Genomic DNA, 27,046 nt, shown 5'->3' on the forward strand with positions numbered 1-27,046 from the left:
TGGGTCATCATATATGCTGCTTACCACCCTTCAATGGCAGAGCACTCTGCCGAGTGTAAATAAATAAATGAGATACAGTAGGGAAGATGGCAAAAAGTTGGTTTTAAAAATAGATTTTACACTATGCTTTTTAAAAATACCCTGAGGTGCGCACCTAAGGGCCCAACCTTTACATTTTATGTCAGGTTTTTAAAAATTCAGCTGACATAATCTGGGTGGTGTATATGTGTGGGCTTATAATTATCAGGATCACAGCAGGCATGGAGGGAGAATTTAACCCTTTCCTCCAGTGCTATTTGCATTAGGAGGATCATATATAGTGAGTTCATCCTGTAATAATGAAAGACAAACTTGTCCCACTGAGTATAGCAACCATAGTAGATCAAAGTGCAAACAATGTTAGCTCATATAATAAAGCATTAGTAATTTTCCAGCAAAAATAAAGGCTGTCTCAATTCATTGCTAGGTCTTTTGTATCCTACTTTATCTCCCCAGAAATATGAACAGGAACTATTCAGATTAGCTTTGCCCTGCCTGAGTGCAGTGGCAGGGGCTTTACCACCTGATTATATGGAATCAAGTTATGTTGGTGTGATGGAAAAACAGGCTTCCATGGATTCAGATGGGAACTTCAATCCACAACCTGCTGATACTTCAAAGTAAGGATTTATTATACTGTTACTATATAAATAAATACTGTCTGGAAAGCAGGTGCTTGTTCTAAATGATAAACAGAGTTACCAGCAAGTCATTCTTCCTTTACTATTTTGTTCGTCAAAATCTATTCATAAATGCAGAAATATTCAAATGCCTTATTTGGGGGTGGTTTACAACATTGAAATGTTCTATGGCTTTTGTTTTCATTGGTTATATATTACTGGTTTTCCAGTCAAATTAAGTGCAGCTGTGAAATTAAGTATCTCTTGTTATTAGATGATAAAATATCAATATTGTATTCAGATACTCACATTAAGATCTGTATTAGACTGACAGAGAAATGCAAATACTATGGTATTTTATTTATTTATTAAATGTATACATTGCTTAATATAAAAAGAAGTCTCTAAGAAGTTAGAATCATAGAACAGTAGAGTTGGAAGGGGTCCTATAAGGCCATTTAGTTAACAGAAAACAGAATGTTTAAAAATAAGTGTAAATTCATATAAAAATACAACCATCAAGTAAAACTTTTAAAAGCTAAATAAAAATGAATACAATTTAGTACAGATAAAACTGAGCAGTGCACAAAAATAAAGAAGTTTAAGAGATAGGAATCAGAGTCCAGGAAAGCTTGGGTAAACATATATGGCATTTAGAATTGGTTTCTGTATCCACCTGTTGAACCACTTCTGCTTACCTATTGTTACCAAACAACAATTCACTAGTTTCCTTTGCAGATCTTAAAACTCGACATAGTTGATACTGGGGGAGGTGGTCTTCTAGGTATCTTGATCCCAAGTTGTTTAGGGATTTAAATCTAAAAAACAAAACCTATGCTCTAATGAACTTGACGTTTGCATTAAAAAGAATGCACAATTCATTATGTATTGATTATTGTCTTGTATGTTCTCTCCCAGCATTACAATTCCTGAAAAGCTAGACTACTTTATTAACAAATATGCTGAACATTCCCATGATAAATGGTGCATGGAAAAGGTAAAATGTATATATCTATATGTCATATTTTTTACAAAGCATAGTTAAAGTATTAGAAATCTGTCTAGATAATGATCTGAAAGACATTTTTCATTTTCAGTATTTTTCATGAAATTTTATTTATGTTGCACTATTAGAACAGTTTTTTCTTTAATGAAAATGTTTTCTTTAAATGCATTTATCTTCTGAGTTTCAGCAAATAAGTAGGTGCTATCTTTACATTTACACTGATCGAAATAATGAACATGTTTATTTTAATAAGAATTTTTATTTCTGTTATCACATATTTGGTTGGTTGCATTTGGATGATTATCTTCTAAAATATCATTTTTCAGATCTATAAAAATAGAAAACACATAATCATCCAATCCAATTTCCAGTTGCAGATGTACTAACAGTGCAAATTGGTACTGTGGAGTGGGTGGTGGGTGAGTGGATGCAGAAGTGGCAGCCGGGTTCACTTATAGTGCTTCTGGCAGCTGCATACACTAATATATGGCCACTTTTGTTAACTGATAACTCCAGTCAGCACTTGTTACGTGGCAAAAATATAAGTTCCATGAGCACAATATGCAGGCTCTTAGTTTCTGTTGGTTCAAAATATACAATAATACTTCAGTTAACCAATTCTCCAAGAAAACGTTCCTTTTAAGGAAGGCTTTTTTAAAGGTGAAACCGACTAGCTTTGCTTTGAAAGCCTGTGCCTTTGCTTTCAGATGAAACTGACTACCCTGTGTCTTTGCTTTGCTTTCAATAAACTGATTCACTAATAGGCAAAAAACCTTCCATTTTCCATATGAGTCCGGCCCTCACTGCGGGTTATAGCTCCACCTATTGTGTGAAGGCAAGAATGTTTTTGAAGTCAAGACTAGGGGCGTCAGGCCCCTCCCGCTCTCCAGTTCATTCTTGCCTTCGTACGAACAAGATTGATTTACTAGATAGCGTAGCGTCTAGCTAAGTCTTTTGTGTTTGTGTGTATATTGGTCTGACAGGGTGTGGAGGTATTGTTGTTTGTGTGTCTTCCAAGTGCTTTTCTTCCCTCTGTTTTGTTTTTTGTCACTGTCCTACTCAATCCCCGGGAATTTCCTTGGGGGGGGGGTTTCTCCCTTGCCCAGGCCGTTTCTTCCCTCTGTTTTTACCCTGACGGCTCCTAGAGAGATCGCGGCTGTGATTCTCCACGCTTTGGCCATTTGACTTAATTTTCCCCAGGGTTTTTGGCGCACCCCTCGGGTGCCTGCGACTGCGACTCCACTTAGCGGCTTTCCCCGATGGACTGCTTCAAGCAGCGCTCCATGGCGATATCGGAGAGACCGCAGCTGCGGTTCTCTCATCTCTAGCGGGAGCTTGCGGCTGCAGCTCCTCCTTTCCCGTCGCCTGTTTTGTGCCTTCAGACACCCGTGCAGCATTTATTCATTTTTTCAACTGGCTCAACTCCTAAAGAAACCCCTGTCAGTCCGACCGCGGCTTTTCGTCGCGGCGGTTTATCTCAGAGCCTGCGGCTGCGGCTCTTCACAATTCCGTTCGGCTCGCTCTGCAGCCGCATTTTTTCTTGCTGCGACGGTCTCCCGCTGTCAGCTAAGGTTCTCTCAGTATCCCCACTCGATCCCTTGTGGGGGATTCTGCTAACCGTACTTCCTGCATGGCTGATTTTTCGCCTTATTATAGCCACGATCGGAATTCCCCTCACGACTCCTTTTAAATTGGCAGCCATTTTTTCATTTGCTGGCCGCCATTGCTTCTTTATCCTACTAGCCCTTTCCGATTGGCCACTTTTCCTGCGCCTTTTCGCGGCCGCCATTTTGAGTGTCATTTTCTCTCCTCTGTTACTTTTACTCAAGGGGGGGTTTACCTGACACGGTCCCTGGTAGCAGAGCCCAGGCTTTCTGTCAACTCTAACTGCATAACTGCCCCTTGTGTGTGTGTGTGTCTTAGGATTCTATAGTTCTATATAGGTGCCTTCATCAAATCTGCTGTTTGCTGCTGGCCCTGACAACTAGTTGATTACTGCTGCGATCTGACCCGGTACAAAGCCTGTCTTTTGCTGCAAGGACTGTGCCCCTGTGGCTGTTCATCAGATCAATTCATACTGCACTGACTGTGCATCTGACTAGCTGATACCTTGCAAGGTGTTGATACCATATACACCCTGGTGGGACCATACATTCTGTCCCTCATCTGTGGCTGCATATCAGAGCCGTTGACACCGTGCACAGCGGTGCAAATATTATAAGACTGTTCATAGTGTACATTCTGCCCCATCGTGGCAGTGTACTTAGCCATCTGCCAGTGCATTCTGCCCCAGTCGTGTGCCATGTACTGAGCCTCTTCGGGTCTGTGCATTCTGCCCCAGTCGTGTGCCGTGCACTGCTACCCTTAATATCTATATGATGGCAGAACAGCCAGAGACAACCCAGGCGACCATGCCCAGACAACACACAGAGACAACCCAGACGACCAAGCCTAAACCACCTAAGGCGGTCAAGCATAAGCATGCGAAAGCGGTTGCCAAAACAAAGCACCTTTCCAGCCACAACACTACCAAGCGGCCTCGCTATGTCTCTGCTCCGGCTCCTCAGGGGTCAACACGTGCACAGCTAACTACCCTTTTTCAGTCTCCTGCTGCTTCCTCTGATGAGGAGGACTTTCCGGGCTTTCCTGAGCAGCCAACGGTCATCCAACCTGGAGCTTACTCTTCTATTTTTTATTTTTATTTATTTAATTAAGCTTATATACCGCCCGACTAGCAACAGCTCTCTGGGCGGTGAACATTAAAAATACAATAAAAATAACGCAATACAGTATATCACAATACAAAACTGTACAAAAAACTGTACAGTCTAAAATCAAAATATAATAGTTTAGAATTAACAGGAATTAAGATGCCTCAGAGAAGAGAAAGGTTTTAACCTGGCGCCGAAAAGATGATAGTGTCGGCGCCAGGCGCACCTCCTCGGGGAGACCATTCCATAGTTCGGGGGCCACCACTGAGAAGGCCCTAGATCTTGTCACCACGCTCCGGGCTTCCCTATGAGTCGGAACCCGGAGGAGGGCCTTCGTAGTAGACCGTAGTGTACGGGCCGGTTCATATCGGGAGAGGCGTTCCGACAGATATCGTGGTCCCGCGCCGTATAAGGCTTTATAGGTAAGTACCAACACTTTGAATCTGGCCCGGAAGCATATTGGAAGCCAGTGCAAACGGGCTAGCACAGGTGTTATATGCTCAGACCGCTTAGTTCTTGTTAGCAGTCTGGCCGCCGCATTTTGCACTAGCTGTAGCTTCCGAACCGTCTTCAAAGGTAGCCCTACGTAAAGCGCATTGCAGTAGTCCAGACGCGAGGTTACCATAGCATGTACCACTGATGTGAGGTCCTCCTTACTCAGATAGGGACGTAGCTGGGCTACCAACTGAAGTTGGTAGAACGCATTCCAGGCCACCGAGGCTACATGAGCCTCAAGTGTGAGGGAAGAGTCTAAGATGACTCCCAGACTACGCACTTGTTCCTTTAGGGGGAGTGTAACCCCATCCAGGACAGGGTATATATCCACCATCCGATCAGAGAAACCATCCACCAACAGCATCTCAGTCTTGTCAGGATTGAGTCTCAGTTTGTTAGTTCTCATCCAGTCCATTGTCGCAGCCAGGCAACGGTTCAGCACGTCGACTGCCTCACCTGAAGAAGATGTAAAGGAGAAGTAGAGCTGCGTGTCATCAGCATACTGATGACAACGCACTCCAAAACTCCTGATGACCGCCCCCAGCGGCTTCATATAAATGTTAAAAAGCATGGGAGACAGAACCGAACCCTGCGGGACCCCACATTGGAGAACCCACGGTGTCGAGCAATGTTCCCCAAGCACTATCTTCTGGAGACGACCCGCTAAGTAGGAGCAGAACCACTGCCAAGCAGTGCCTCCAACTCCCAACTCCGCAAGCCTCTCCAGAAGGATACCATGGTCAATGGTATCAAAAGCCGCTGAGAGGTCAAGGAGAATCAACAGAGTTATACTCCCTCTGTCTCTCTCCCGACATAGGTCATCAAACAGGGCGACCAAGGCAGTCTCAGTGCCAAAACCAGGCCTGAACCCCGATTGAAATGGATCTAGATAATCGGTTTCATCCAATAGCGCCTGGAGCTGGTAAGCAACCACACGTTCCAGGATCTTGCCCAGGAACGGAACATTGGCTACTGGTCTGTAGCTGCTGAAATCCTCTGGGTCCAAGGAAGGTTTTTTCAGGAGTGGTCTCACTGCCGCCTCTTTCAGACAGCCAGGGACCACTCCCTCTCGTAAAGAGGCATTAATCACTTCCTTGGCCCAGCCAACTGTTCCTTCCTTGCTAGTTTTAATTAGCCAAGAGGGGCAAGGATCCAGTACCGAAGTGGTCGCACGAACCTGTCCAAGCACCTTGTCCACGTCCTCGAACTGAACCAACTGAAACTCATCCAACAAAACATGACAAGACTGTGCTCCGGACACCTCAGTAGGATTAACTGCTATTAAATAGGAGTCTAAGTCCCGGCGAATGCATGAGATCTTATGCTGGAAGTGTTCAGCAAATTTATTACATCGAGCTACCGATGTATCTGCCGTATCTTGTAGGCCTGGATGGAGTAGGCCACGAACCACTTTAAAAAGCTCCCGTGGGCGTAAGAGAGATGACTGAATAGTGGCGGCGAAATGTTGTTTTTTTGCCGCCCTCACCGCTCCTACATAGAGCTTAGTAGAAGCACGAACCAGCTCATAATTGCATTCGTCGGGAGTTCGTCTCCATCTCCGCTCAAGCCGCCTCCTGTCTTGTTTCATCGCTCTCAGCTCCGGAGTATACCAAGGAGCTGTATGAGCTCTACATAGGAGAGGGCGCGCAGGAGCGATCGTGTCAACAGCCCGGGTCATCTCTGCATTCCACAGATCGGTCAGGGCTTCGACAGGAGCGCCAGTCTTATCAGCCGGAAAAAACCCCAGAGCCTTTTGAAAACCTTCAGAATTCATTAGTCTCCGGGGGCGGACCAATTTAATAGGTCCCCCACCCTTGCAGAGGGAAAAGGCTACTGAAAGTCTAAACTTCAGCAAGCAATGATCTGTCCATGACAACGGGAGAGATGTAAAACTCCCCACATCCAGATCACTATCCCCATGTCCGGTAGCAAAGACCAGGTCAAGAGTATGCCCCGATGTATGTGTTGGGCCACTAACATATTGAGACAGCCCCATGGTTGTCATGGCGGCCATGAAGTCCTGAGCTGCCCCAGACAAAGTAGCCTCAGCATGAATGTTGAGATCTCCCAGTACTAATAGTCTGGGGGATCTCAACAGTACCTCCGAGACCACTTCCGTCAGCTCAGTTAGGGAAGCCATTGGGCAGCAAGGTGGGTAGTACACCAAAAGGATTCCCAGTCTGTCCCTCTGGCCTAGCACAAGGTGCAAACACTCCAGACCAGTGATTGCATGGACATGGTGCTTGGTGAGTGAGATGGAACTCTTATAGACCACAGCAACCCCCCCTCCCTGATCCTCAGATCTACCATGATGCTGAACCAGATACCCCGGTGGGCAGATCTGGGAGAGACTAACTCCTCCCTGTTCGCCCACCCAGGTCTCGGTTATACATGCCAGATCGGCCACCTCGTCCACAATCAAATCATGGACGAGGGAGGTTTTATTATGTACCGATCTGGCATTAAAGAGCAGCAACTGGAGATCTGAGAGTTGGCTGACAGGACAACCAACAACCCTGCGGGTATGAGAAGGACCAGAACGCGGCACAGCCACTACATGTCTGGGCCGCGTTCTCCTTACCTGGCACGTCCCTCATATCACCATACCTCCCTCTACCCGTCACTACGGCAATTGGGGCCCCCTCAGGTCTCCCCTCTTGATGATAAAATCTCTTCCCGAGGCACATGATAAACTATAAATACAAAAAACTCATATACATAAAAATACACATTCACTCACAACATACACTCATATAACACCCATTCATCCACTTCAAACCCGCACAGAATACACAGTCCCGTATTCTGTGCGCCCAAACTCCAGCTCTAAGACTGTTCTTCTTCCCACGTAAAACGCCACCTGGGGCCTGGTCCTGCAAGGTGCCCACGTGCAGAGCAGGAGCCCAAGAAGGAGCAGAGACGCCAGCCAAGCAGCAGCAGCAAAGCAGGCAGATGGCTCTCCCTCCCTGGGCGGTGATGGTCCTCTTCCCTTGCAGGCACTGGATCTCCCAAGCCCCCTCAGCCAGCCGGCTTATATATCCCCTCCAAAGAAGGGACAGGTGGAACAGTATCAGGCACAGCTGGCTGAGCACCTGGAGCCTGGTCCTGCAAGGTGCCCACGTGCAGAGCAGGAGCCCAAGAAGGAGAGAGCAGAGATGTTGGCCAAGCAGCAGCAGCAAAGCAGGCAGATGGCTCTCCCTCCCTGGGCGGTGATGATCCTCTTCCCTTGCAGGCACTGGATCTGCCAAGCCCCCTCAGCCAGCCGGCTTATATATCCCCTCCAAAGAAGGGACAGGTGGAACAGTATCAGGCACAGCTGGCTGAGTACCTGGAGCCTGGTCCTGCAAGGTGCCCACGTGCAGAGCAGGAGCCCAAGAAGGAGAGAGCAGAGATGTTGGCCAAGCAGCAGCAGCAGCAAAGCAGGCAGATGGCTCTCCCTTCCTGGGCGGTGATAGTCCTCTTCCCTTGCAGGGACTGTGGGGCCGTCCACATTCCCGCCTGCCCAAGAGCAACCGTCCACAGTTTCAGGACTGCAGCTGTCCCATGAATTTATCTCACAACTCCAAGGCATGCTCTCGTTTTTTGCTCAGAGACAGTCATTGTCACAAGTTTCCGCCATCCCGCAGCACAGCAGGGACCAATTTGTTCACAGTGAGACGAACCCGTCCTGTTCTCCAAATCCGTTTGACGTTGCCAGGGGCAGGTTCGTGGATGACGTCTCTTACACGGAGGACTCCGCATTTGCGCCGCACGAGGAAGGAGACGACTGGAGTGATCATTCGGAACATGAACAGGATACTTCCTATCGCCTCTTCGATGCCTCAGATTACCAACCCCTGGTGCGTAGAGTGCTGAACACCATCGGTCTTCAATCCACTTCAACTGCAGCTGCCACCCCCGCCTTAAAGGGGGCCAGGGTCTTGAAATCCCCCATTCCAGCTGAAAACTACCTTCCCGTGCCAGACCCCATCGCCAAACTGGCCAACGACGAATGGGCTCACCCTCTACAAGCACGCCGATTTAATAACATTGCGGACAGACTTTATGCTTTGGCCCTGGACTTTGCTGCCAAACTGGCCGTCCCTGGCATAGACGAGCCTATTTCCAGCTTAGCCTCCAGATCCCTCTTGCCAAGGGAAGGAGAATCTCATTTAAAGGATGCTACTGAGCGGAGACTGGACTTTGCGTTACGCAACACTCATGAGGCCACCGCCTTTTCTATGCGTGCATCTACTTCAGCCTCTCTCTTCACCAGGGCAGCGATGATGTGGCTGGATGATCTCATCAAGGATCCCAATTCAGATCCTGTCTCAATGCGTAGATCGCTTATAAAATTGCGCAAAACAGCTGCCTTTGTGGCCGACGCCACCTTGGACGCAAATCAGCTAGCAGCACGCGCAATGGCATCTCAAGTTGTGGCCCAACGGACCCTCTGGCTCCGTCACTGGCAGGCCGACCCTACTGCCAGAGTTAATCTATCACGGGCACCCTATGCCGGGTCATTACTTTTTGGCGAGGAGGCACTAAAAGCAGTGCTTGTTGACCCTAAGGACACTCGAAAGCCCGTCTTGGCCACCATCAGAAACCTGGAGCGCAGACCCTTTTGGCGTTTCGCTTCGTACCGCACGTCTCAGCCCTTTCGAGGAACGCGGCCTGGGGGACGAGGCTGAGAGTTCCCAACATATGATTTCCGCTCCTCCAGAGGAGGCTGGAATAGATGTTTCCAGGGTACAGGTCAGTACCAGGGCCGCAGAGGAGCTTCCACGTCCTCATACAGGGGAGGGTCTCGCCAGCGCAGACAGTTTTAATGCAATACCAGTTGGGGGCAGACTGCTTCTGTTTAGCGGACAGTGGCTACACCTGACTCAGGTCTCCTGGATCAGAGATCTTTTTAGTTTTGGATATTCAGTTGAGTTTTGGGCAATACCTCCAGACAAGTTTTACCCCTCCCCTTGTCCCAGAACACCAGCCAGGCACTGCATCACGCAGACAGCTATACAGCACCTCTTGGACATAGCGGCAATAGAGCCAGTCCCCACTGCTGAGAGGTCGGAAGGGGTGTACTCCCTCCTATTTGCTGTGCCGAAATGAGATTTGTCATGGAGGGCGGTATTGGACCTGAAGTTCATCAACCATTTTGTTACATATTGCAGGTTCAAAATGGAATCCCTCCACTCCATTACAGAAAGTCTGCAAGAAGGAGACTTCCTGGCTTCTATCGACCTAAAGGAAGCGTATCTCCATTTGCCCATTTGCATAGCCCACAGAAAGTTCCTTCGGTTTGCTTTTGGCCACCAGCACTTTCAATACAGAGCGATGCCGTTCGGCCTCTCCTCTGCTCCAAGAGTATTTACCAAAGTGCTACTCATCTTAGTAGCTTATCTCCGGATTCAGGGGGTCCATCTCTACCCATATCTGGATGATCTGTTAATACGGGCAAGTTCTGAGCAACTGGCTCATCGTCATTTAACGCTCACCCTCAATGTCTTGCAGGCCCACGGTTGGCTAGTCAACTTCGACAAAAGCCATCTACAACCAACACAACGTCTACAGCATTTAGGTGCAATGTTGGACACCCTGCAAGTGACAGTGTTCCTGTCATCAGATCGCATAACTGCTATCACAGACATCGCAAGATCTCTGATGCACAAAACCTTTGCAGACGTCATGCTTCTAGCCAGGGCGCTCGGAATGCTCATCTCTACTATCCATATTGTACCATGGGCTCGAGCTCATACTCGCCACCTTCAGTGGGCCTTGCTACCATTCCAACATGACATTGCCAGCTCAAACCATCGAGCAATCCCCTTGAACTCCACACTCCGCCTTTCATTCCGCTGGTGGACGAGGGTCCAACATCTTTCCAAGGGCACTCCGTTCAGAGAACCCCGCAGGACTGTTGTCACCACAGATGCCAGTCTCATCGGCTGGGGTGCCCACTGCAACTCCCAGTACGTTCAGGGGGTTTGGTCCACAGCAGAGCAGACTCAGAGCATCAATTGGCTGGAGCTAAAGGCTGTCCACTTGGCTCTACTTCATTTTCAGTCTCTGTTCCCTTTGGTCCATGTCCTCATTCGAATGGACAACACATGCGTAAAATCACATTTGAACAGACAGGGGAGCACCAGGTCCCGTCCTCTGCAGGACCTAGCTTTCCTCATCTTTGGCTGGGCAGAACAACATCTACAATCCCTGAAAGCAGAACACCTCAGAGGGATTTGGAATGTGACAGCAGACTGGCTCAGCAGACAACAGGTCTTTCCGGGAGAATGGAAACTTCATCCAACCATTTTCCATCGTCTCCAGTGTCGGTTCGGCGTCTTCTCGATCGACCTGTTTGCTTCCAGTCGCAATTACCAGCTTCCCAGGTATTTTGCCCGATACCTGGACACGACAGCGGAAGCAGTGGATGCCCTGTCAACACCGTGGCCAGACGGTCTTTTGTACGCCTTCCCTCCAATACCACTGTTAGCCAAAACCTTGTGGAAGGCGCGGAGCGAGAGGGCACAGTTGGTTCTGATAGCACCATATTGGCCACGCCGACCGTGGTTCTCGGATCTTCTTGCAATGTCAGTGACGGATCCTTGGACACTTCCAGTCAGGCCAGACCTTCTATCCCAGGGTCCAGTTTGGCATCAGGACCCCACTTGGCTCAATCCAACAGCGTGGCTTTTGAACGGGGACATTTGAGGTCGGCTGGCCTGTCTGATGCTGTTATTGATATTATCTTGGCCTCTAGAAGACCATCTACCACTCATATTTATCAACATACTTGGGTGGCTTTCTCCAAGTGGTGCCAGTCTCACCACTGCGATCCATCCCAGGCCACTATGCATCAGGTGCTGCAATATCTCCATAGCGGCTTTATGATGGGACTCAGACCCAACACTCTACGTTGACATGCGTCCACTCTGCCATCCATTCTCTCAGTGTCCTCTACTGGTGCCCCTATTTCCTCACATCCGTTCCTTAAACGCTTCCTCAGAGGCATTGCTTTACGTTCACCGGCCGTACTTCACCATTTTCCCTCATGGAGTCTGTCCAAGGTCCTCCAAGCTTTACAACGCCCTCTATTTGAACCCATTGGGACTGTGCCTCTACGCCTACTGTCCTTCAAGGTCTTGTTCCTGATCGCCATCACCTCTGCCAGACGAGTTTTGGAACTGGGCGCATTGTCTTCTGCCCGCCATCTCTGTGTCTTTCACAAGGACTCTGTTGTGTTGAAAACTGATCCTTCCGTCCCAAGGTCAATTCAGTTTTTCACTGCAACCAGGACATTGTGCTTCCTTCGTTTTGCCCGAACCCCACTCATCCTCTAGAGAAGGCTTGGCATTCGTTGGATGTTCGGAGGGTTCTCAAGACTTACCTGTCTAGGACCCAGGAGATTTGACGAATGGCGTCTCTGTTTGTATCCTTTCATCCGAGGTCTATGGGGTATAAAGTAACCAATTCTACCTTATCCCGTTGGTTAAGGGCATGTATTACCTTAGCATATGAGTCCCTTAAGCTGCCAGTCCCAGCTAGTATAACAGCTCATTCTACTAGGTCAGCTGCCACTTCGGCTGCTTTTGCTACTAATGCTCCTGTTGCTGATATTTGCAGGGCTGCCGTTTGGTCTACCCCACACTCGTTTATAAGGCATTATAAAATAGATTGTTATGCTTCTGCTGACGCCTGTTTTGGCAGGCGAGTGTTGCAACAGGTTCTTAATGAGGATTAGCATGTGGGTGGTCCCTCCCGGTATGGGCTGCTTTGGTACATCCCGCAGTGAGGGCCGGACTCATATGGAAAATGGACCATTGGTCTCATCTGAAGGGTGATTTTCATATGAGTACGGCCCTCACAACCCTCCCAGTTGGAGGATGACTAGATATTTTCTAATATGTTATATATTACTGTTACACTATTATACTTAAATTTTCTAGTGAAGTCAAGACTGCTAGTTCTGTTATCTCGCTATGTTGGAGTCACGTTATTATGCATGTATTATTGTGTTATTTTACTGCTGGCAGGCCTGTTGGCCTTGTTCTTGTATTTTTAGATATTTTTCTTTAGACTCGCTGTGAATGAACTGGAGAGTGGGAGGGGCCTGACGCTCCTAATCTTGACTTCAAAAACATTCTTGCCTTCGCACAATAGGTGGAGCTATAACCCGCAGTGAGGGCCGTACTCATATGAAAATCACCCTTCAGGTGAGACCAATGGTCCAGTTTAATAATGCACCTATAGCCAACAGATATTTCTATCAAACTTTAAAAAGCAGGGAAATTGGGCAGCTATAGTGAATGCACAGGGCAGCAGGAGACCTGACCTCCCCACTGAGATATTGTACTGCCCTAAAATTTGTCAAAATGCAAACACAATTTAGGTTGGTCTTTCACAGTCCAATCCATTTCCTGTGTAGCTTGGAAGAATTTGGTAACGTGTCTCTGAGCATATGGTGAGTGGTGGCAACACCTGCCATCTCCAGATGTGGAGAATTACATTTTTGTATGTGTGTTGGTGTTCTTCTTACTTTGCTTCTTTTCTGTGTTGCTACTGTTTCTACAGATAATCTAACCTAGAAAATTATATTTCTCTCATTATTCATTGTAGAAATCTGTGTTAAATTAATTTTTATTAATTTCAAAGCTTTTTTATTGGTCGATTTCATATGATGGTGAAGATAGCCTTTTTGTTTCAAACTGGAGGTTATGCTCTATTTCTATTTTGGGCACATTAACAGTTAACTTCAGCAATGAATCTAGCTGTTAGAAAAACAAACTTGGCCTGCCCAAGATGAAAGTTTTCAGCCTGCTATACTTAAACTACTCCACTTAAGGAAAGGTGGGCATGGTCAATTAAAAACATATAGAAACCTAGAATTTGGCTAGAATATATTTCACCTCCCACTGTTTTATCTTGTGCAAACTGAGACACTCCTCATGTCCACTAGAAACTATTCTGCAGAATAGTCAGTGCCATTATTCCACAATTGTTTTTGGAGCTTTTTTTTTAGTGTTGCAAAGTGTTGCTGTACTTCACATATTCACAGAAACAGAAATAAAAGAGAATGATTTACTATAGGAAACTTCACTAAAATTGCAAAGTAAATCAAACTATCTGAATGATATCAACTGTTTTAATATTGTTGCTTCCTCCCTGCTAAAACAAGATCAGCACAGCACATGTCTTGTTTCTGTTATTTGGGCTGACTGCAGATGTTGCCACCACTCACCCTATACTCAGAGGCACACGTTACCAAATTCTTCCAAGCTGCACAGGAAGTGGATTAGACTGTGAAAGACCAACCCAAATTGTGTTTGCATTTTGACAAATTTGTTGGGCAGTACAATATCTCAGAGAGGAGGTCAGGTCTCCTGCTCCCCTGGTACATTCACTCTAGCTGCCCAATTTCTCTGCTTTTTAAAGTTTGATAGAAATATCTGTTGGCTATAGGTACATTCTTAAACTGCAAGGTTTTATTAGTGAATTTCCCTGCTTTTTAGTCTGGGAGGTAAGAAATGGGATCCTGTGCAAGTTTGCTGAGAATGGATTGATCATTTGCATGCTTGAGTTCAATGTGATTCACTCCCCTGCAATCATGCTTAGGATAGGTGAAAGTGACCACAGGGGATGGGGAGGGGAGGAGGAGGGTAGGTTTGATCATTTGCATGTTTATTAAGTTCAGTGGGATTTACTCCCATGCAGTCATGCTAGGATAGGTAAAACTGACCATGGGGGTGGAGGAGGGGGAGGGGAGCAGAAGGAGTGGGGGGGAAGGAGGGGATTTGAAGGGGAGGGGGAAGGTTGAAGGAAGGGAGAGGAAGGGGCAAAAGGGAGGTTATGGGAGGGAGTTGGAGGGGAGGGCAGGTTTGAGCATTTGCATACTTACTGAGTTAAATACAGTACACTTCCCAGGATTCTCTGGGGGAAGCCATGGGTGTCTCACATGAAATCAAAGTCTGGTGTGGGTGTGGCCCCCTGATTAGGCAAGCCCAGCAGCTGTGAGTCTGGCTTTTAGAACACTGACAGTTGGTTCTTACTGAGCATGCCTGACATTATCATTGAGTTCAATACAAATTTTCTTAAATTAATTAAAAATCAGCCAGGCATTTTTTAAACCTTTAAACTGCAGAAGATGAAGGTCAGAGTATGAGGCAAGGTCAGTAATGGGATTACAGGTACTCTGTGAACATGGCTGATTTTTAATTAATTTCACCAGATTATGAGAACTCTGACAGAAAAAAGTAATGAGGGAGTCTGGATTTTTTCTCTCTTTTTACAGTTTGAACTCTTGATTCTCTCAGACTGTTTTGTATATTTCTATGAAAATTGAGAGGGTTGTTAAGCAAGCATTTCTGAGTTCAGGACTATCAGTTTTGTAAGGTTTTGTTTTGAAATGAGTTTATGGAAAGCATCAGAATGGCATGGGGTATTTTCAATTTAACATTGTGGAATGTGAAAAATCCATGCTAACTATAGTATACAAAATAAGCCTGTGTCTTTGCTTTGCTAGGGTGGAACTGACACGCCTCTGTGTTTGCTTTGCACTAAGAGATCTTTTGCTTTCTCACAGGGCTGGGGAGGGAAGGATCCAGTATGATTCGGAGGAGGAGAAGGAGGGGAATGGGAGTGGGTGGGTGCTGGGTAAGCACCCTTTAAAGCCCCTATTGAAGCGGCCCCCACCATTTATGAGCGAGTGTAGGAACCTATCACTATTCTTTCCATGGTATTCCTGGTTTTGGTACCAAAGAAGAAATGTTCAGAAATGCATCTACATTGTTAAGTGAGGTATTACTGTACTTTGTTTTAGTCAGCATCTACTCCAGGTGGGACTTGGAAAGCAAGAAGAATGCATTTTAAATGGATTTATGCAAGGAATTTGGTTGGTTCTGCCCCAATTGAGCTTTGCCCTCATTGTACCACTACTTGCAGCAAGCCCCCACTTATGTCTGAGCTACTCATGCATATTTTTAAAAAGCCCAAGCAGTAGTGTAGTGGCAAATTCAGAAGTGCAGGGTACCCTCATGATAGTCACAATCACAGCCATAGCCCTCCCCCCTTTTGTTGCTATTGGGTTGAGAATGAGTTCCTTATTAATGCCCTCTCCTACAACAACAGACATCCTAGAAGGCAATAAGCATGAAAGGGGAGAGTGTTACCAGTCAGCAGGAAAAAATGAGAAAGCAGATTAAAAGACACTTCTCAGCAACTAACATGCTGCCATTTCATGCTGATTGGCTCATAGGAAGCTGGAGACATAGGGACCCTGCTGGGACCCTGTTCCCAAAAAAGTAAAGGGTCTAAGATACCCCTCCAAGACCCTAGATGACTACATTCTCAGGACCAAGAAATTATAAGTGAAAGTATATGCAAAAAATTATATTATATGTATAGAGTGGCCGTTAATTCGGCCAGATAGGCGGCTTAGAAATAAATTATTATTATTATTATTATATCCATATAAAACAGGCAAGTCCCATTCAGTCCTATACTTATGTAATATAATTTTGTAAGTGTTAATACATAAATATTTTTATACAGTTACATGCATTGTTGTATATATCTGTTTATGCACTGGTTACTTTAGGAAACCTGGGGTGTGTATACATATAATATGACATGTATAATAATGTATATAATATGTGAGAATTGTTCATATTTTTTAGCAAAACCATTAAAAAAAGCTTGCTTCTTGTTGAGATCAAGGAGCAAGATGGAAATTAGAAAAAGTCTACACAGATAAGCTTGACACTGAGATTTTCAGAAAATTCCATCCTTAGGTGGGACCTGCAACAGGAGTGCTTCTGTTTAGTTTCCAGCCACTCTACGTGAAGTTTTCCATTTCCCCTCCTTAACACTCAGTCAGCATTTCATGTCCTCTGAGCATGCTCAGTTTTCATTAGGCTGGTGGGGTTTTTTTTTGGGGGGGTGGAGTTGTCAGCTTTTTTTCCTAAAGTTTTTTGGTATTTCTGCAAATCTTAGGGTTCCCCCCAGCCTGCTGATACCACCTCCTTGTGCATGAATGGAGCTGTTTTGGCTACATTAGGCCAAGTACTGAGATAATTAGTTCACTGTTACTATGTATGATAAAAAAAGTTCTTAATTGGAGTCTTTAAATTTCCATGAGTTATTGCCTGACTAATTAGAATGCAGAATATTATTAATTCAGCTGTAAGACATTTTAAGATCAGAATTAAAAAAGAACAACCATGGTGTTACATTATTTTGGACAGATGGGTGTAGTATATTGATAGCATGCAAAAAGAGCACACAGACCATAAAAGATATCAAGATTTCCATTCAACTTATCCCTTTCCCCCTTTCTATTTAACTATCAGTTTGCAAATGGGTGGATATATGGTGAAACGTACTCAGAATCTTCCAAAGTGCAGCCATTAATGAAACAATATAAACTGTTAACTGAAAAGGTAAGAAGTTCATGTCAAATATTTTGTTCGTAGTTATCTTTTTGTTTTATTATTAAAAAGAACAATTCATTTTAGTGCTGTCTCAAACAATAGAAGAATTCCTTGGTACTTAGAATGCCATGCTGTTTCTCCTCTCACATGTTAGAAGAACATGTTCTTAGTTGGGAAGGCAGAATTAATATTTTTTCCTACAAGTTAAGAACTTGCCACCAATCTGACATCTGACCTCTCACCTGAGACAAGATATGTGAGAGCTGTTCAGGAGCTCCAGCAAAAAAGAGAGAAGAAAGGGAGAGCACTATAGAGAGAAAGAACACAGAAAGCAGTAGAAATAATTCCAGCTCTAGCCCTTACTTTTCTTCCTGTTCCTCACTCCATAGGTCTGTAGGGAAGGGCTAAGGAGACTGTGGGCTAGCCCCCCCTTGACACTTTGCTTCTACAAAGGGGGGTTTCCAGCCTCAGCTCTGTCAGCTTCTCAGGGGACCAAACTGCTCACTGTGGCTGTTTGAACACTGGTAACATTGTACCTACATGAGAGTGTTACAATGAAGTGATAAGTCAGCCAGTCTCCAAATCTCCTTCTACCCCCAACCAAAAGGGTGACTCTGTGTATCCTATATTTTTTAAAAGTCCCACTTGAATATCACCTCCAGACTCTGGGAGTACATTTCAGCCACCTCTTAATCTGATTCCTCAGCCAGAGCCAAGGTATTCAAGCAACCATAATTAAAATGGTGCGGTCTTAGGTTTTTGAGTTTCCATTCAGCTCAAGAAATTTAGCACTTTGAAATCCTGCTAGTCACCCATTAGAATTGAAATTCACTTCTGCAGGAAAATATTTTAGCTTTGGTATTAAGAACAAGATCAGTCTCTAGTGATGATGATGTCCACCCCAGTCTCTGGTCAGCCTCTAGGGATGATGATGTCCAGCATTGAATCCTTCCCTTAGGTTCACCTGCACTTTAGGTGACAAACATTCTTCTGTCCTTCCAGGTTCAGACTTCCTTGTAGCTGAATGCAAACATACCTTGGTGGAACAGGAGGAATACATGTATTCCTATCCATTACTAGAGACTGAGAGTGGCACATACTAGATATTTACTGCACCCTTAAGTTTTATGAGGACCATACTAATCACCTTCAGCAGCACTAGCCCATGTTGACTACATTCAGGTTTTCTTTTTGGGAAACAGGATCTTAACAGGTTTCCTTTTTCTCTTGTTAAGAAAATGCATTGCTCTCACACACTTCTCATACAGTTTGCAGGTCCCAGAAGGCATTCTTGCCCACTTCAGTGTGCCCACAGTAGAGAAAAAAATGTTCCCTGTTAGTGGAGGAGGCTATTTTGAGAAAGGTTATTCATCTCAGTTGCTTCAAAGGCAGAGAAATGTCAGTCAAAGGAGACTGTTAAGCTTCTATTGGAGGAAGCTTCACCTGTTCCACTTCTGTCTCCTCCACAGCAACAGAATATACACAGCTATATATTTGGATTTGACAGTTAATTTAGAATGTTCTGCTACCTATGAGATGAACAAATGTTCCCTAACTAAGAGATTCCTTACTCCCTAAATGGAAAAGTTTTATCTGTGGATGCTATTAAAATGCCCAGTAACTAGATTCCGTAATTCTTTACCCTACTTCAGAACCACCCTCTTTATTTATAATACTGGAATACTGGTGTATTCATCAGACCTTTACACAGGCTGCATGTTTTAACAAATAATTTGCCTTTCTCTTCTTTCCTTTTGTTGTCCGGTGTATACCTTTTAGGTAGTGATCTGAAATACCGAGTAATATAACTTTGTAATCACTACTTCATACAGTGATGTTATAAGTTCAGTTCTGCAATTACCATGTACATAATATATTAACTCATCCTTAGACTCCAGTTCTAATTCCTTTTTTGAATTTTGTAGCATCAATTGCAGTGAATATTACTTTAAAATAAATATTCATAGAAGCAAACTGTGTCTCTTCATTCAGAGATCTGCCTCCCGATATGGACATGCTGGGTGGTATGTTGGTTGTTCCTAAGCTTTAATTCTGTCTCAGACTCAGCAAGAGGTCTGCAAGCTAGCCTAGGGAAGCCACTGGCTGTAAGCCAATCTGGAGAACAATACATATATAATAATTAAGATAAACAATGGTATAAGAGAGTGTCCTCTCCTTCTCTCAGCTACTTAATAACTAAAAGAATAACAATAATAACCTATGTGCTTTCCCTAGGAAAAGGAAATTTACAGATGGCCAATAAAAGAGTCTCTGAAAACCATGCTTGCCTGGGGATGGCGGGTTGAAAGAACCAGGGAAGGCGATACTATGGCTCTCTATAATAGACCACGCCGGATATCACAGACAAGTCAGGTACATCCTATGTCAAGCCACAAGTGTTTCCTCTGCTTCTACTGAGCAACATAATCTCAAGTATCCCCTTGTTATTTATTAAAAATAAAGGGCTGGTTTTGGTGCAGATGGGGATTTAGCATGCTTTCACCATGAAAAATAAGTATCAGCTTTGGGTTTGTTCTACTTCAGTTGTATGTTTACATGTAAGAAAAAGAGGTGGAAAAAAGACGAAGTGTCTATTTCTGCAATTTTAAATGCTTCAAGTAATATAGACTGAAATTTACACTATAGTGATACTATTTTGTGTGTCTTCTTTAAACTTACTGTTTTTAAAGAGATCAGGACTGTAATCCTAACACCTGGCCAGGAGCAGCAAGGTTGAATGGAGCATTGGAGCCTCCACTACATCTGAAGTCCTGCTGCTTGCACTGGCCAGGGCAGAAGTGGGAGGGCGCTGTTGGTTTTTGCTGTGTCAGCTCTAGGCTGGTGCAGCAGAGAGGTGCAGATCAGGTCCATCACTGGTAGCTGGACTGACTTATGATCCAATGCAACCTTTGCCAGCTCAGTTCTTCCCCCTCCACATTCCATTTTGGAGTTTTGCACTGGTTACTAGTAGGAGGCTTGTATATGTCTGGCTGTGCTTTCTGTATATGCATCGGGGGCCTTCGTGGTGGCAGTTCTCTCCTACCAGCAGAGCCCCGTGGAGGGAGACTTCCACCACATTCTAGAACCCGTCCATTTGGTAGGTTGGGGGTTAGGATTGCTCTGTAGAGGTAATTGCAACTATTCCTGATAAATACCATTAGGATTGCAATATTTTATAGCAAATGGCTTTCATCTGTGACAAAGTCCATTTTATTTAACTGGCAAGTTTTTCAATAGGAGATCCTGAGGAAAGAGAAATGTTGGCATTAATTTTTCAAATATATTTATATTTTATTTATTTATAAAAATTGTATACCACTATTTTCTTAAAAACATCAAAGCGGTTTACAACATGTTAAAAACAACAACCATAGAATAAAAAACATTAAAAATACAATAAAACAAAGGTCAACTATTGCAAAAAAAGGCATCTTGTTAATTGCCTGCATAAGCCTGGCAGAACAGAAAGGTTTTCAGCAGGTGCTTAAAAGTTAAAACAGAAGGTGCCTGCTGAAACACTGTTGGTAGAGCATTCCAGAGAACTAGACCAATGACACTGAAGGCTTGATTTCATATATTATTATTGTATTTCCATTTATAGACCGCTTGCTATCTAAAAGATCTCAAAGTGGTTTGCAATAGAATACACAAGGTACAATAAAAAATATCAAATTAATTTACATAGCAAAATACATAAACAATATCCATATACATAAACATACTTAAACACAGTATAAAGGTCAGAATTCACCAAGAGAAGCCCGTAAGCTGCCCTCCCCACTTCATGAAAGTGTCAGAAAACTGAAATTATGTTGGCCATGGAGGAGGACGACAAGCAATTAAAAGGTTATTGCTCCCCTAGTGTGGCTTGCTGCCATTTCTCTTGCCTCTCCTTCCTCCCTGGGGGGGCAGTGGGAGCACCGACTGGCTGTGAGGCTCCAGGAATCAAGCCTCGGCGGGCCTGTGTGTCCATTGTTCTGAAGATGGAGCATCTCTCCGGGAGGCAGGTTGTGATCAGATAGCAGGATGGGCTTTAGCTGGGGCTAAAGAGGTTGGCCATTATGTTGATGGGAGACTGCATGTGACCCCCACAATAGGGAAAATCAGAGGCCCATTCTGCCTTGTCTGAATAGCTCCAGTGACTGGTCCCGTGGCCAGGAGGGCCTACCTCCGAGGGGGCCCCCTTCGAATCTTCCTTGCCGGCGTCTCCATCTGCACCGGCTACTTGGGTGGGCAGCAGCAGCAGCAAGAGGAGGAGGAGGTGGCGGCGGTGGCAGGAGAAGTCCAACCTTAGCCTCTTCTGGGTGTACATCCTCGTTGTGGCCCACGCGGGGTCTCATGTTGATGTTAAATGAGCCTCACCAACTAAAGGGATGACCAAAGGTGCTCCTGCAGATTATCTCAGTGATCAAGCTGGGATATAAGGGTTCACGTGATCCCAAAGACATCCTGGGCCTAAGTTGTTCAGGGGTTTGTAAATTAATACAAGGACCTTGAACCTGGTTCAGTAGCAGATGAGCAGCCAGTGCAGATGTTTTAAAAGTGGTGTCACATGTTGTCGGCCATGTGCTTCCATCAGCAATCTGGCTGCTGCATTTTACATCAGCTGGAGCTTCCGAACCAGGGACATGGGCAGCCCCATGTAGAGCAATTGCAGTAATCCAGCCTCAAGGTTACCAACGTATGCACTTTCCTAGTGGATAAGCTTTTTCTTGAAGGTAAAATTTCTACTATGTACCTGTAGTGTTTGGAAGAGTATTGTATTTGGAAGAGTACTGTATGTGTAAGCATGTCTTTCTTATCTTTCAGTTCTATTTCACTTTGATTTTATTGCCATTCCTTGCACATGCCAGCTATTCATTTAAATAAATGGAAAATTGGCACATTGGAATTCATGAACTCCAAAATGTGTCAACTTTATACTAAGAAAGATTTTTATTATCTAGACTTGCCTAGCTCTCATTAATCTGCAATGTTCCCCAGAGGTCCCTGGAGGGCAGTCCTGACTCTTGGGATGGATCCTCCCTCTGACTCCCTCTTACCATGGGGAGCAGCAGGGTCCACTTCTAAACACCTCACCCGGGGGGAGGGGCTATGCCCGCTCTCCAAACCAGCCCTGCCTTTTGCTGGCAACGGCTGGGTTTAGCAGAGCTCCTTAGAGCTCAGCCACTTGTATTGGGTTTTTTTAGCTTTTTTTATTTTTTACTTGTTAATTTTTTCTCACTCCTTTCCTGCTAACCTTCTCTTCTCCCCCTCCCTTCACTAACCCTTCCCTCTTACCGTAGTTAGAGTGGGTTGGGGGGTCATTAGACGGCCGCACTGGCGGTGAGGTGAGGAAGCCTAAGCAACAGAGGAAGAGCCACACTCCATGAGCCAGAGCAAGCCAGGAGTGGCTCAGAAGCACCAGCGGGGCGCACATACTCAACAGGAGAGACACGACCGCAATTTTCAGCGGGCAGGCAGCTGATGCGGACTGTGCATTTCCGCCAAAACTGTGTGCTCTGGCTTGCAGTGCAGAGAGGCTCTTCACCAACCCCCACCTCAGGATCAGTGAGAGCTTACTTGAAAGCCACCATGGAAACCAGCAAAGCTGATAGATTCCTGGCAACTAGCCCTGTGGCAGACCAGACAGGTGCCTCTCATAGCGACCAGGAAGATCTCTTCTTCAGCCATCCTTCCAGTTTCAAATCAGCTGCAGAGCTACAGGATCTATGCGTGGAAGGGGTGAGTGCACACGGTCCCCACACGGCTGGCATCCCACAGGAGAAGAAGTTCCCAAAATTCTTGGCATGGATTAATAGAAATGTGGCAAAGGAGGTGAAGGGTGCCAAGTCTTTGGCAGGCACTTCCAAGGACACTCTCATGCACAATTCCCAATAGGAATCTAGGAAGGGCCTTGCTAGGAAAAAGAGGGGGGGAAAGGAAGCATCTTAGCAAGCCACGCCATGCTAAACACAGGTGCACTAAATCTCTATCCCCCTCGGGTTCAACCATCTCCTCCCCCTTCTCATGCACCTCTTCTACCGCATCATCCTTCCCCTCCCCCCAGACATCTGCTCATGGGAGGGGCAGGAGTGAGGGACATAAGCACAAGAGCAGGGGACATGGCTCTTCTAAGGTTATTAGAAGCACACCCCCTGTTGGGAGAAAGCACAAGCACAATAGAAAGGTGGCAGAAGTTTTGGGTCTGCTTTCAGATTCTGAGCACTTTCTCTGGAGGAGAGAGAGGAAGGAGAGCTCTCAGAGGAAGAGCTGGAAGCTCCACCCCCTAGGGGAAGGCTTTTCCAGTCTGAGTTCTTTCCACATGTGGGGAGGTAGCCAGCCCCCCCCCCAGGGATTTCCTGGCATTATTTCCTAACTGTATCACTAACAAATGGTCTCAGTTATAGTTTGTTAGTTCTTTACTAATCTTTTGTTGTAGTCTGTTTTAATAAGTTCCAGTATGTCTTGTGGAAGCAACAAGACAATCGAGCCTGGGGTCAGCTACGACTCGGGACACTGGATGGGGTTGAGGGTTCTTGCTCTGACATGTGGTCTGGAGAGTGGGGATGGCCCCTCCCCCTGGGTGAGGCATTTAGAAGTGGACCCTGCCTACACAGCCAGAGGGAGAATCCATCCCAAGAGTCAGGACCACCCTCCAGGAATCCCCAGGAACAGAAATTTACTGTAAGAATTTCATGTTTTTTGTAGTGTAATAGAAGAAAATATGTAGACTGATAAATTGTCAATTGCTCCCTTTCCTAATGTCTTTGTTAATAAACTTCTTATTCTTTGTAAGCTGTCATTTAATTTGTTTGTACCTAATCTGTTTGATCTTTTTTTTTGTTTATTCATTTGTTAATATTTATTCAGGTTTCTATAGATACCGTCCATGGTTATAGCCCCCGTGCAATTGACATGAGTAATGTTACCCTCTCCAGAGAGCTGCATGTAAGTTATATCATAGTCAATGTGATGTATTAGGAACATTTAAAAAATCTTTTGTTTCTTTTGTCAGTGTTTGTATAATGCAAGTTTCCTGATCATCCTCTGGTAGCTATCATTAATACAGATGTGTAACACGTACTGTAAAACATATATTTTAACAATTTCCAGGGGGTAAACTAGTGGAGAATATTGTTGATGGTTCTTTAAACATTCATATTATAATTCTGGGGATGAAATGTGGATGATGAAGAATAGTCCTGAGCAGAGTACAGCTTTTTGGGAGGTTTTAAGAGATAAATATCTCTTGACTAGCTCTTTGCCTGAGGAAAAAAAAATCAGTAAGATAAATCAGAACAGTTAAGGCCTGCAAGACCAACAATAACTTATGTGGCACCTTAAAAATTAAGGGTGAAATCCAATGTAGCACAAGCAGGCATGTGCTCATGCAACAGGGCTTCTTTCCCGCCTCCCTGCATTCCCCCCCTACTATAAAAATCTGTTCTGGAGGGTTGGAGGACTCTCCAGAGCAGATGTTAGGGGGCTGGATGTAAGAGAAGAAAAACAGGAAATCCCACTGTGCAAGCAGATTATAATACAATTAAAGTTTAAATCATGTTAAGTAGGCATAGTAACCCTTAACAGCAGTAGATTGGTGATAATTTACTCAGGTTTGCTAAGATGATTGTGTTAAGATAAAAGGCAGTGACAGCCACATATATGCAGTCATTTGGTTCATAACTACTATTGTTTCAACAACCCGTTTTGTTTTATTTATTATTTACTTATTACATTTATACCCCGCCTTTCTTTTCATGAAACCCAAGGCGGCTTACGTATGGTTCCCAGGCGGTCTCCCATCCAGGCACTGACCAGACCTGACCCTGCTTAGGGAGCTGGCCTTATGTACCTTCAGACCATAGCCTGGGACCAAGTTTTAGAAATACTCTAGTTTATTCTAGCAGTCTCACAATCTTCTGTAATTTTTCACACAGTGGTCTGGAACCAGAGTTGCTCTTCTGTAAATGGAAAGGCTCCTCTGTTTGCAGAAGGGTCTTTGATGCAACAGAAGCTCTCACTGTGGATGGCTGGATGGCAATTATTTGCCGATTCCTCCTGCAAACCCTCATGCCATCTCCCAAGGTGTTCTGAAGAGTCCACCAATCCTTTGGAGCAATTTTTTTGGTACCATAGGGAGCTGAAGGGGGGAACTGGCAAATGTCGCTATCACCCCTTCCTCCAGTGGGATCTCATAGGAACTCTGCATCAAAGTAAACATTTCTAATGTTTGAAATTATTCCTTGAAGCTTAGATTTGCAAAATTAATGTATTAGCAACCTAATTATTTTGGCAAAAAATCAGAAGTACATATTTGTTTTTGCTGAGGCAACTTTAGCAAAAAAATTATAGTATATAAAGAAATAAGTGCAAAAGAAGCAAAATTTAAAAGCAGCTATACTACCCTGAACATGCCCGATCTCGTCTGTTCTCAGAAGCCAAGCAGGGTCAGGCCTGGTTAGTACTTGGATGGGAGACCGCCTGGGAACACTGAGTATCATATGCTTTTCCTCCTGGAAAGCCAGTGTGGTGCAGAGCTTGGAAAAGTTACTTTTTTGAACTACAACTCCCATCAGCCCCAGCCAGCATGGCCACTGGATTGGGCTGATGGGAACTGTAGTTCAAAAAAGTAACTTTTCCAAGCTCTGGTGTGGTGTAGTGGTTAAGGTGTTGGACTATGACCTGGGAGACCAGGGTTCAAATCCCCACATAGCCATGAAGCTCGCTGGGTGACCTTGGGCCAGTCACTGCCTCTCAGCCTCATGAAAACCCTATTCATAGGGTCGCCATAAATCAGAATTGACTTGAAGGCAGTACACACACACATTGTGAAATAAATTACCATATCCTAAAACAGCATAACAAATACAAATGCAGAACAAGTTTAATTTAATCTTAACTATTATGAAATAAATTACCATATTATTTCATTTCATCAGGCTATGGCTGAAATGATGGCTGAAAACTATCACAATATATGGGCAAAAAAAAAGAAAATGGAGCTTGAAGCAAAAGGTAAATCTGCTTATACTGTAGTTTTACAAAAAAAAATATGAATGATTTACTTGGGTTACCTAAGAGTCATGTTAGGATTGAAATCTTTCATTTTGAAGTAGGAAACAGGTTTTTAGGGGGAAATCATTTATATGTTTACAGCATATAAATGTGTTCTGGATGTTAATAACAATCTTAGGTCTGAATAATACTTACAATAGGGAATCAGTCTTTTCGTGTTTATGTAACTGTGAACTGCTATATATATTGCTAATACTGTCTAAAGAATACAAATAAATCATTATGTATTTTGAACAGAAGTAGCTTATTGATTTGGAACAATCTTGGATCTGAATTATTTTAGGTGATACATAGTATGGATTCTCCTACCCACCAATATAATGTTTTTGTCAATAAAAGAACTCCCTAAGAAAATTAAGTCAACTGTTCTAGGAGGCTCTGTGGGTCACTCTTCCAGTTTTATGCATGAAAACATATGGGGTTTAACTATAGTCCACTTTATAGTATTATAGAATAGTAGAGTTTGAAGGGGCCTATAAAGCCATTGTATCCAACTCCCTACTCAATGCAGGAATCCAAGTTAAAGCATACCTGACAGGTGGTTGTCCAGCTGCTTCTTGAATGCCTCCAGTGTTGGAGAGCTCACCACTTCCCTAGGTAATTGGTTCCACCGTTGAACCACTCTAACAGTTAAGAAGTTTTTTTCTAATGTTCAGCCAAAATCTGGCTTCCTGTAACGTGAGCCCATTATTCCATGTCCTGCACTCGGGGATG

General features: G+C 44.6%; 1 protein-coding gene across 1 annotated transcript in view; it reads left to right on the forward strand.

The window, feature by feature from the left end:
* RYR2 (ryanodine receptor 2) overlaps positions 1-27,046 on the forward strand; it is a 725,812-nt gene that overhangs the window by 459,728 nt on the left and 239,038 nt on the right. The window contains exons 53-58 of the mRNA XM_061624580.1: positions 496-659; positions 1,578-1,656; positions 17,195-17,284; positions 19,511-19,648; positions 24,128-24,205; positions 26,197-26,272. Of these exons, the coding sequence (XP_061480564.1) occupies positions 496-659; positions 1,578-1,656; positions 17,195-17,284; positions 19,511-19,648; positions 24,128-24,205; positions 26,197-26,272 (625 nt within the window). The remainder of the gene's footprint in view (positions 1-495; positions 660-1,577; positions 1,657-17,194; positions 17,285-19,510; positions 19,649-24,127; positions 24,206-26,196; positions 26,273-27,046) is intronic.

Source organism: Rhineura floridana, chromosome 4, assembly GCF_030035675.1.
Source record: "Rhineura floridana isolate rRhiFlo1 chromosome 4, rRhiFlo1.hap2, whole genome shotgun sequence".
Lineage (NCBI taxonomy): Eukaryota > Metazoa > Chordata > Lepidosauria > Squamata > Rhineuridae > Rhineura > Rhineura floridana.